This window comes from Zalophus californianus, chromosome 4 (assembly GCF_009762305.2).
Source record: "Zalophus californianus isolate mZalCal1 chromosome 4, mZalCal1.pri.v2, whole genome shotgun sequence".
Classification (NCBI taxonomy): Eukaryota; Metazoa; Chordata; class Mammalia; order Carnivora; family Otariidae; genus Zalophus; species Zalophus californianus.
Genome location: NC_045598.1, coordinates 174212135 through 174224623, shown reverse-complemented (window position 1 = coordinate 174224623; position 12489 = coordinate 174212135). Strand labels below are relative to the sequence as shown.

The window sequence follows — 12489 nt, the reverse complement described above, 5'->3', positions numbered from 1 at the left end:
CAACACTTAACTATTTCTTGTCTTCTGATATTAGCCATTCTGACAGGTATAAGATGATATTTCATTGTGGTTTTGATTTGCATTTCCCTGATGATTAGTGATGTTGACCATATTTTCATGTGTCAGCTATCTGTATGTCTTCTTAGGGAAGATGTCTATTCTTTCAAAGAATGTGCTCTTCCCATTTTTTAACCAGATTATTTGGGGTTTTTTGGTGTTGAGTTGTATAGTTCTTTATATGTTTTGGATATTAACACCTTATCAGATATATCTTTTGGAAATATCGTTTTCTGTTCAGTGGGTTTCCTTTTTGTTTTGTTGATGGCTTCCTTTGCTTTCCAAAAGCTTTTTATTTTGGTGTATTCCCAATAGTTCAGTTTTGCTTTGGTTTCTTTTGGCTGAGGAGGCACATCTAGAAAAATGTTGCTAAGGCTAATATCCAAGAAATTACTCCCTATGTTTTCTTTAAGGAGTTTTATGGTTTCTGGTTTCACATTTAGGTCTTTTTTCCATTTGAGTTTATTTTTGTGAATGGTGTAAGAAAGTGGTCCAGTTTCAAAGTTTGCCAAAGCAGTCCTGAGAAAGAGCAAAGTTGGAGGTATCACAGTCCCAGATTTCAGAATATGCTACAAAGCTGTGGTAATCAGAACAGTATGGCACTGGCACAAAAATAGATTAACAGAACAGGGTAATATGGTCAACATCACTAATCATCAGGGAAATGCAAATCAAAACCACAATGAAATATCATCTTATACCTGTCAGAATGGCTAATATCAGAAGACAAGAAATAGTTAAGTGTTGGCAAGGATGTGGAGAAAAGAAAACCCTCATGCACTGTCACTTAGAATGTAAACTGGTTCAGCCACTATGGAAAATAGTACAGAGGTTCCACAAAAAGTTAAAAAATAGGGGTGCCTGGGTGGCTCAGTCATAAAGTGTCTGCCTTCAGCTCAGGTCATGATCCTGGGGTCCTGGGATCGAGCCCCGCATCGGGCTCCCTGCTTGGCGGGAAGCTTGTTTCTCTCCCTCTCCCACTCCCTCTGCTTGTGTTCCTTCTCTCGCTGTGTCTCTCTCTGTCAAATAAATAAAATCTTTAAAAAAAAAAAAAAAGGTTAAAAAATAAAAATACCCCCCCATTTAATCCAATAATTCCACTATTGGTTATTTACCCTCCCCCAAACCCCACTAATTCAAAAACATATATGTACCTCTATGTTTATTACAGCATTATTTACAATAGCCCAGAAATAAACCCACGTTATAGGGTCAATTAATCTGTGACAGAGGAGGCAGAAATATGCAATGGAGACTAATTGTATGTAAGAATATAGGATAGACAGTCTCTTCAATAAATGGTATTGGGAAAACCAGGTCGCTATTTTCATTCATATAAATATATATGTGTGTGTGTGTGTGTGTGTGTGTGTGTATATATATATATATATACATATATATATATATATATGAAACTTTGTGGGTGCAAGTTTTGTTTTTGTTTTTTTTAACCAAAGACTTAAACAATCTGAGTATAAATATTTTTGTTAAATTAAGCATTTTTAAAAGTTACATAATTAAACTGTGTTTTTTTATTTAGTAGTAATAATACGATAAGATAATGCAAATTAGCAAGGTTGTGAATGCCTTAGAAAATACGATTTTTAGCCTAAGAGAAAGAGGATATAAATGTAAAATAAGTTAAAACCTTAAAATCTTGGGGCACCTGGGTGGCTCAGTCGTTAAGCATCTGCCTTCAGCTCAGGTCATGATCCCAGGGTCCTGGGATCGAGCCCCGCATCAGGCTCCCTGCTCAGCGGGAAGCCAGCTTCTCCCTCTCCCACTTCCCCTGCTTGTGTTCCCTCTCTCGCTGTGTCTCTCTCTATCAAATAAATAAATAAAAATCTTAAAAAAAAAAAAGAATCTCAAAACCTTAAAATCTTTACTTTGAATTGGGAGTATCAGTATGAACTCACAATGAATTAAAAAAAAAATAGTTTCTAGCTCTGGATACTTTAAAAGGCCTAGAAGCTATTACAATCCAGTAAAATTCGTACCCCTGGCACCCAAAATGTGTTTTCTAAATACTAGGGCTCTTAGGAGAGATGGTGGGTATTGGAAATAAGTCTGGAAATAAGCAAGATAAGCCTGGAATATCATGTAATGCCTGGAAGCAAGGAAGCAATCAGAAACTACCGGAGTCACATCAGAATGACATAGTCAGTTTTGAAGGAGTTTCTATTGGCCAAAGATGGGATAATTTGAGCATCAAAAATGACTACAACAGAGTGAAGTGCATCAAATACATAAGAACTGTCAGTTTTTAATGATTTTTTTAAATAAAAACCTAATTGGTCACTCCAGAGGATGCTAAAATAGTGACTCATTACTCTGAAAATTGATAAAGAAAATGCATCAAGCATTTCTTTTTCCTGTCCTGTAACTATGATTCAGGCCATGATTCAGAGTAATTTAAATAATTGAAGGAGTAACATTGTTCTTTATAGGAAAATCATAGTTTATAAATGCAAGGAAAATTATTGAAATAGAAAAATCACCATTTCGCAAATAGTGGATCTAGACCCGTGGTTTTCAACTGGGAGTGGATTTTGCCCCTCCTCCCACATGGGACAAATGTCTGGAGACATTTTTGATTGTCACAAATTAGAGGAGGTGGACCGTCCACTACTGGCATCTAGTGGGTGAGGACCACAGACGCTGTAAAACATCCTACGGTGCAAAGAACAGCTCTGTACAATAAAGAGTTATCTGACCCAAATATTAATTGTGCCAAGATTGAGAAACCCTGAACTAAGATGTAAAAACAGGTAAAAAGGTTGATAGTGAAGTTTATGATGAATGTAGTAAACTGATAACACCTCACCTAAACCCAGTCCCCTAATCTTAAAGGAAAAACTGGCATTATGTGCCTCTTGCATATACAATAACAAGTACATGGTATATTCCTATGATATATGCTATCCCAAGTATTTCAGCCTGCATCTGTTAAGCTTCTAGATCTAACTGCCAGTTCATAGGAAGTGTGAAAGATAGAGGACAGGTTAAATGATCCTATCAGGAAGCAAGCAGCCCAATCCAGAATGTAGGAAGGAAATTTTACAAGGCAAATGACCCAGTTTCTTCAACAAATAAATGGCAGGAAGGAATAAAAAGAAAGGAAGATTTGATGGGAACCGTTAAGGATTTGAGGGACATTTGACCAAGTGCAGTGTGTGGGTCTTGGCTTAAAAAAATGAAATGTAAAATGGGGCAGCTGGGTGGCTCACTTGTTAAGCGGCTGCCTTCGGCTCAGGTCATGATCCCAGGGTCCCGGGATCGAGCCCTGCATCGGGCTCCCTGCTCCGCGGGAAGCCTGCTTCTCCCTCTCCCACTCCCTCTGCTTGTGTTCCCTCTTGCTGTGTCTCTCTCTCTCAAATAAATAAATAAAATCTTTTAAAAAAAAAAAAGAATGAAATGAAAAAAGATATTCTGAAAAAATCAGGAAAATTAAATATCAGGTGATATTAAGGGCTTATTGTCATTTCCATTGGTGTCCTAGTACTGTGGAGTTTTGCAAAGCCCTTAGATATAAATACATTAAGTATTTAATATGAAATGTGTATGGATTATGTGATCTGTGTGAAGTTTTTTGGGTTTTTTTCTCAAAAAACTATTGGATTAAGTCAAAAAAGGACACTGAGTCTGAAGAGCACACGACTTGATTTCGGGGTCATGAGTTCAAGCCCCACGTTGGGTGTGGAGACAAATAAATAAACTTAAAAAAAAAAAAAAGGAAAGAAAGTGGGTGATGAAGATAGGGAGATTGTTTTAGTCTCTATCCATAATTAAAACATAAAGTTCTACTTTTTATGCTTTATTTGTATTCTATTTTATTTGGGAGTTCTTTGATAATGTGTATACAGTGGAGCATTTTTTAGATACAGTTTGTCTGCTTTTTTTTTTTTTTTTTTTTTGATGTTGTATCCTTTTGCTTTACGAAATGTATTCCAGGATCCATTTGTGGCATTCTAAAGGCCATTTATGTTTTTCATTGATTTTAATCTCTATGCCATTTAATGTGTTTACAGTTTTTAAATCTATTGGAAGTAATGACATGCCCTGAGAAAATTTGTTTACATGTTTATTAAATCTTAGCAAAAGAAGAAATAATATATATTTAGCATCATGTGTTTAATCTCTTCTCTCTTATCTTTACATTTAGTTCCATTGTTTCCACCCTGCTAGCTCTTATGGATGGATTGGACAGCAGAGGAGAAATTGTGGTCATTGGTGCAACCAACAGACTGGATTCTATCGATCCTGCTTTGCGAAGGCCTGGTCGCTTTGACAGAGAATTCCTTTTCAGCCTACCTGACAAAGATGTAGGAATTTAACATTATTCAGATTTTGACAGAATATGTTGCCCATATCATGGACAAATCTTGGCACAGTGAAAATTTGAAGATTGAGTTTTGTATGCTCTGAAGCAAAAGTCATATGTGATTAACATCCAAATATATATGTGTGTATTTTTAGGGAAGCATTATTTTATTTAAAGAAAAGAAGTTGGATTTTTTTTATTCTTTTTTTTTTTTAAATAAAATAATGCTTTCCCTAAAAATACTCTTAAAATTTTCTCAATTTGAGGGGCGCCTGGGTGGCTCAGAGTCAGTTAAGCATCCGACTCTTGATTTTGGCTAAGGTCATGGTCTCAGGGTCGTGAGATCAAGCCCTGCAACGGACTCCAGGCTCAGTTCAGAGTCAGCTTGAGATTCTCTCATCCCTTTTCCCTCTGCCCCTTCCCCCACTCATGTGCTCTTGCTCTCTTTCTAAAATCAGTCAATCTTTAAAAAAAAAAAAAAAAAATTCTCAATTTGAACATAGCCTTTGGTTGTTACCATACAACTTTATTTTGCTTCAGAACATGTGGCCTAATGAATAGTCAGTCCTCAGTCAATTTATTAACATTGGCTTTTTCATGGATACTACCATATAATCCTACCCAGTTATTTTAAAGCTGCTTAATCTTTTGAGAACCAAGCAGGGAAATATGAGTAGGGCTGTCAGTACTCTTAAAAACAATTCTTGGGGCGCCTGCGTGGCTCTGCTGGTTAAGCATCCAACTGGATTTCAGCTCAGATAATGATCTCAGGGTTATGAGATCAGGCTCTGTGCTCAGCAGGGAGTCAGCTTCTCTCCCTCTGCCCCTCTCCCTACTGGTGCTCTCTCTCTCTGGAATAAATAAATAAATCTTTAAAAAAACACAATTTTTAATACGTACCAGAATGAACACTAGTCTCATTGTTATTTAATTTCGTACACATTTATGGTGACTAGAACTTGAGCACTATAAATGCGTATCTTCTTTAACATAAACTTAAATGCTTACAGATACATCTTTTTCCTTTCTTTTTTAGTGTTTCATATTTTTTTATTATAATAGACTGATTTATAGACTGATATATAATAAACTGATTTCTTTATGATTTTAGATAAAATTATTTTAAATTGAAATTATTCACATCTGAGTAACACTTTATTATTAAAAATGTTAAATTGTTCTTACTTGTAGGCTCGAAAAGAAATTCTTAAGATTCACACAAGGGATTGGAATCCTAAACCACTGGACATATTTCTAGAAGAACTAGCAGAAAACTGTGTTGGTAAACATTGCTTTAGGCATTAAAAGATAAAATGCATGCATTTCAGAGATGAAACAAGTTGTAGTCTTGCAACATTATGTTTAAAAAAATACAGGTTATATGTTTCTAATCTCTTATTTGTGGCATGTTTTCTTCTTACAAAATCCTGGATATTGAATAGAGATATTTGATGAATTGGCTGTTGCAGAATTTGAAAGCAAAGTTAGACAATAATAATAGCCATCTTTTGGGTGCCTGGGTGGCTCAGGTGGTTAAGCGACTGCCTTCGGCTCAGGTCATGATCCTGGAGTCCCAGGATCGAGTCCTGCATCGGGCTCCCTGCTCAGCAGGGAGTCTGCTTCTCCCTCTGACCCTCTTCCCTCTCGTACTCTCTATCTCTCATTCTCTCTCTCTCAAATAAATAAATAAAATATTTAAAAAAAAATAGCCATCTTTTGCTGTTCACATTTTTCTAGTCATTCTGTTAAGCATTCTACATATATTATTTCAAGAAATTCTCACATCAGTCCTGTGAAGTAGGTAGTATTATCCCTATTTTACAGATGTAGAAATGGCTGAGCGAGCATAAATGCTTCTCCAAAGATCATACATGTTGTAAATGATAAAATGGAATTTGACCCTGGTCTGTCTGATTTTAAAACTCTTGTTCTTGAATGCTATGCTATACTTAGTGTTTGTACATTTCACTTGCAAAAGTTGATAGATTTGTCAGTGGTTATTACTACCATTATAAGTTCACTGGGTGAATGAGAGATTTTTAGCCTTATTTTAAATATTTTCCTACTATATTGCTAGGTTAAGTTTTAATTTTCTTTCAGCCATGGTCATGCTATTAGGGTGATGCTTTACATTTTAAAATTTTTTGGTTACCTTGCATAGGATACTGTGGTGCAGATATTAAGTCAATATGCTCTGAGGCTGCTTTATGTGCTCTGCGTCGACGCTACCCACAAATCTATACTACTAGTGAGAAACTACAGTTGGATCTCTCTTCAATTAACATCTCAGCTAAGGATTTTGAGGTAGCTATGCAAAAGATGATACCAGCTGCCCAAAGAGCTGTGACATCACCTGGGCAGGCATTGTCCACTGTTGTGAAACCACTCCTGCAAAGCACCGTTCACAAGATCTTAGAAGCCCTGCAGAGAGTATTTCCACATGCAGAAATCAGAACAAATAAAGCATTGGATTCAGGTATGCAACTTGATTGGCCATTTAAAGTTAGTTTTCATAATCATAAAGCTAAATGTTTTATACATCCCAGAAATGTTTCTTTAGAAAAGAGCCTCTTCAGGGCGCCTGGGTGACGCGGTCAGTTGAGCATCTGACTCTTGGTTGCAGCTTAGGTTGTGATCTTGTGGTGGATCTTGGGATCAAGTCCTGTGTCAGGCTCTGCACACTCAGCGCGGAGTCTGCTTGAGTTTCTCTCTCCCTCTCTCTCTGCCTACCCCCTGCTCCCACGTGCGCTCTTTTTTTCTCTCTCTCAAAATAAGCAAATAAAACTTTTAAATAATAATAATAAAAAGAGTCTCTTGAAAGGAATCTAGTCATGCTTTGCCTGGGTATTTGAAGGAAATTTACTTCACAGATTCACAGATTGCCTTCAGTTAAATCTGTTTTAAGTTTGAAATGGCCTTTTTATATTTACTTGTTACTTATATCTACATAGATATTTTTGATTTTTAAAAAATCTCTTGTACATTTCATTTACATTGATTTGCTAACCAGAGCATTAGGTAAACATTTGCTTTGCAATCCAGAAAAGTTACTAATGTGCAATTTTTTTGTTTTATAGATATTTCATGTCCTCTGCTAGAAAGTGACTTGGCATACAGTGATGATGATATTCCATCTGTATATGAGAATGGGCTTTCTCAAAAATCCTTTAAGGCAAAAGAAAATTTTAATTTTCTTCACTTGAATAGGTATATATTTCTCCTGCAAATGAATATATATAATTTTTTGGTGTGTGAATTCCCTAAAACTAAAAGACGGTGGTTGAAAAAGATAAAAGATGCTAACTGATCTTTTTTTTTAAGTTAAAACATCAAATATTTTTATCATTACAGTTGTCACTGTAGTAGAAATTTCCCTATATAAAGTATTCCTAAAATCTGTGGTGGTTGATACTTTCCAAAAACCACGTGAACCATGCTGTTATGGATTGCCACCCACATAGTCAAAATTTTTACCTTAAGAGAGTTAAAAATGGGTAATTTGGGAGGAAAATTTAAATTTTTGCTTTTTCTAAGATAAAGCTAATTTCTTTCAGAAATGCATGTTATCAACCTATGTCTTTTCGACCAAGAATATTGATAGTGGGAGAACCAGGCTTTGGGCAAGGTTCTCATTTGGCACCAGCTGTCATCCATGCTTTGGAAAAATTTGCAGTATATACATTAGACATTCCTGTTCTTTTTGGAGTCAGTGCTACATCTCCTGAAGAAACGTGTGCCCAGGTAATTCATTGTTGTCCAAATAAGCTGTAAGAGAATGCAGTCTTCCAGAGGCACAATCTGGAATTGCCTTATCCTTCTTGAACTGTTTTCTTGTCATTCTGATTTCTAACTCCAGGTTTATGAAATAGAACTATATGTAATTGCCTAGTCATTAAAGAGTATGGATTTAAGTCACATTTCCACCATTTAATATCTGTGTGACCTTAGGGAAGTTGTTAGATCTCTACCTTGTTTTCCCCATGTACAAAATGGAAGTAATGATAGTACTTACCTTGTGTGGCTGGTATGAGAATTAAGTGAATAAAGTACTTAAAACACTAACTGCTATGTGGTTTATGCTCAGATTTTCTGCTGCTTCTGTTTTTGCTATTTTCATGTTAAAATCTTTTAAATGTAAAAGTTTTATATTTTTATATTTAACACAAATCTTCTAGATTGATTAAGCTGTTTTCTTTCTAATTGCTTGAAGCAACCATGTTTTCCTACAAATGAGACTTTCATAAAACATTTAAAAATAAGATTATGAGACTGGGCGAAGCATTTTAAAAACTTGCGGGTTTTATATGATAATTGTAGGAAGTTAAATGTTGTTCCAGACTAATAAAGTGAGCATTACTAATGTACTGACTTTAACTAAATATAATTTTTTTTCCCTCTCTACTAGGTGATTCGTGAAGCTAAGAGAACAGCACCAAGTATAGTATATGTTCCTCATATCCACCTGTGGTGGGAAATAGTTGGACCAACACTCAAAGCCACATTTACTACATTGTTACAGAATATTCCTTCATTTGCTCCAGTTTTATTACTTGCAACTTCTGACAAACCCCATTCTGCTCTCCCAGAAGAGGTAATTTGAGGGGGAGAAATCGCTCTACTTAGAAAGAGACTTATTAAGAATTTATTGTAAAAATTTCCAAGTGCTACAGAGGTGAATAATAGGATATGGAAAAGTTTTCTTATCAGAAATGTCATGTTAACTATTTGGTATATAGACCTGTTGGGCAGGATGGTATGTATAAATATGTATGTGTATAGTAGGGCTACATTATATACTTTTTTCTCTTAAAAAATAGTTATATGTTTCATACTATTCTGCAGTTTGCTGTGTGTGTGTGTGTGTGTGTGTGTGTATAATGTATATATATATATATATACACATACTATTGCATACTATTCTGCAGTTTGCTTTATGTTTGTATATAAAATGTATTTATGTATATATATAATGTATTTTTCAGGACACAGTCTCATTCCTTTTAAAAAGTAGGATGGCTTTTTCCATTGTCTTGATGTACCAAAAATTTATCCAGATTCTTGTTCATAGATCTTTTGGTGGTGGTTTAGTTTTTATCTGTTGAACTGTTAGAGTGAGCATCCTTGAGTTTTATTTAACATGAGCATTACTTTGTGTATTTTTCTAGCATCCATTCCTAAAAGTATATTAACCTTAGCTTAATCAAAGAATATGCACATTTAAAATTTTTGGTGGCACTAAATCACTGTCTTTCAAGTTTGTGCCTATTTAGGCAACTACCAGTGACAGAAGTTCATGCTTTTTCTGCCTGGAATACTCTTCTAGATACTTGCCTGGCATGATTCTTTATTTTTCTCAGGTCTCTGCCCAGGTATCACCTCTCAGAGGCCTTCCCTGATCAGTTTCTCAATTACAGCAATCAGCTCCTCTGCCCATCACTCTCTTTTCCCTTACTCTACTTTGTTCTTATCACCACCTGCCATTATTTATTTGTTTTGCCTTTCTCTCTCCTAGCAGAATATAAAGTACATGAAGTAAGACTTTTTTTCCTACCTTTCAATTGTCAGAGTACATAATAAGCATATTATCGGCTTCTATGTGTGAGTAAGTTTTTCCATACCTTTGACAAAATTGGTTTGCATTTTTTTAAGAATGTGAGTAGGAAGATAAATTCAGATATTTTAATTAATATTTATTGGGTACTTATTCTTTAACAGGCATAGTTCTAGATACTGGGGATATAGCATTGAAAAATATAGACAAAAATTTCTGTCTTCCTAGGGCATACATTTTAATTGGGGGGCGGAGAGAAAAATAAATAAAATATATAATAACCTATTGCTATGGATAAAAATTTAGCTAAGCAATACCAAAAGAGTGTGATAGGGTTATAATGTTAAATAGTCTTAGGCAAGGCCTCACTAAGAAGATGACTTTTGGGGTGCCTATTGTGGCTCAGTCATCAAGTGTCTGCCTTCGGCTCAGGTCATGATCCCAGGGTCCTGGGATTGAGCCCTGCATCGGGCTCCCTGCTCCGTGGGAAGCCTGCTTCTCCCTCTCCCACTCCCCCTGCTTGTGTTCCCTCTCTCGCTGTGTCTCTCTCTGTCAAATAAATAAATAAAATCTTAAAAAAAAGAAGATGACTTTTAAGGAAAGACCTGAAAAAAGTAAGACAGTGAGTAGCCCAGTTGGGCATCTGAGGGGCAAGGTTTCCTGGCAGAAGAAAAGCAAGTGCAAAGACCGTGAAGCAAAAGTGTGTTTGGTGTGTTGGAAGAAACAGCAAGACCAGGGTGGCCAGAGCACAGTGAGTGAAGAGCAGAAGGAAGGAAATGAGATCAGGTTGTCCCTGATGGCTCTGTTTTAATAGTTGATTGTGAATTACTCAACTGAAAGTTGAATAAGCTGGGAAATAAACATGTGTATGTTACAGACTCAAAGGCTTCTAGTTTAGTTAATCTAGTTCTGGACTCTTCCTTTATATTGACTTCTTTATGTGGATATTTCAGCTTTGTTGAGACACTTTCTTCCCTGTTCATTGTTAGCTCTGATTCCTAAAAAATCAACTTATTTTTAAGGGCTTCCTTATCTTAATCTCTGTTTTCCAGGTACTATATAGAACTTGTCAAATCTATTTTCATCACGACAACTCTTTATATATTTGAATCCTCTGTTATGTTGATTTGTATCTCCCCACTTTGACCCAGGCTTTTTCACACTAAACATTTCTTCTATGATACGGTATATTCCTTAGTGTTATTAATACAACAGAAGTTTATTTCTTGCTCACTTAACTATACTACGCAGGTGACTACATTCAGGCCTATCCTCCCCCATGAAGTCGTTCCAGACACTTGGGCTCAGAGAGCTTTCTCGTTTTCATCATGTAGCTTTCAGCTTGCTTTCATTCCACCTCACTGAAAGGAGTGGCCCATTCATGTGCCTGATCTGAAAGATGTATATCGTTTCCTGTCCCGTTCTCTTTGGCTCCTCCTAACAGCAAGGGAGACTAGGAGGTGTAACAGAGCAGTGTGCCCAAGAAGAGGATGTGGGCCTGATAATAGCAAGCTCTGCCACACGACACATATTTTTAGTTTCTTCAAAATTCTAGTCACTCTCCTGAATATCGTTATATTCCTTTTGAAAAGTTGTACCCGGGATAAATTACTCTAGCAGTGTTCTGGTTAACAGAGTAAAGAAGAATTACTATTTAGTAGCCACATTATACCATTGGGCTTATTGTACTCCTAGTCAGTTAAAACTTTGTTAATCATTCTGAAGTTTGAAACAAAGATAATAAGTTCATACTCTTGATAACAAGACAAACCAGCTGAGTTGTGTTTTGTTTTGTTTTCTGTTTTTTGGGGTGTTTTTTTGTTTTGTTTTTTTTTGAGAGCACGTGTGAGTTGGGACTAGGGGCAAAAGGGAAGGGGAAGAGAGAATCTCAAGCAGGCTCCACACCCAGCGTGGAGCCTGACACAGGGCTCCATCTCACAACCCTGAAATCATGACTTGAGCTGAAATCAAGCATTGGATGCTTAACTGACTGAGCCACCCAGGTGCCCCTAGCTGAGCATTCTTTATATGGAATTAGGGAGGTTGAAAAACCAGTCAGCTTAATGTAAGATAACTTGATCAAGAATGTGGGAATTCTGCACTCAAAGATCTTTTTTTAAAGAATAGCTTCTCTGTTTTCTTAGGGTAATATTTCCTAAGGATATAATTGTAAATTGGGTAAAGTCCCAGTACCATACTGCATGGTAGGGAGGAGTGGGCACAGGACCAGGAATTGTTTATTTTAAAAAATGAATAATCTAATTTATGTGGATACAAATAAACAAGTCCACTTTGAGCCTTTTAGTGGTTCAGTGACACTGTCTAGGTAGCATTGTTCTATATAATAAATGAAAACACTGTGTACCATTTGAGGTACATTAAAAATTGCATTAAAAATTGTCCATATCAGAACTGCAATCAGAGTACCTATATGCATGAGCACTTAACAAGTCAGCAGTATGGGAAAAATGAGAAAGAATGTCATGAATAGATTAGAAACTTTCATGAATCCATGGAAGAAAAGCAATGGGGATCAGATTGATGAGGGTAACCACAGTTC

At 36.1% G+C, this 12489-nt stretch overlaps 1 protein-coding gene across 1 annotated transcript in view; it reads left to right on the top strand.

The window, feature by feature from the left end:
- The window catches only part of ATAD2 (ATPase family AAA domain containing 2), a 72083-nt gene that overhangs the window by 37290 nt on the left and 22304 nt on the right, over positions 1 to 12489 (top strand). The window contains exons 14-19 of the mRNA XM_027568789.2: positions 4220 to 4379; positions 5570 to 5660; positions 6540 to 6854; positions 7456 to 7585; positions 7933 to 8119; positions 8784 to 8969. Of these exons, the coding sequence (XP_027424590.2) occupies positions 4220 to 4379; positions 5570 to 5660; positions 6540 to 6854; positions 7456 to 7585; positions 7933 to 8119; positions 8784 to 8969 (1069 nt within the window). The remainder of the gene's footprint in view (positions 1 to 4219; positions 4380 to 5569; positions 5661 to 6539; positions 6855 to 7455; positions 7586 to 7932; positions 8120 to 8783; positions 8970 to 12489) is intronic.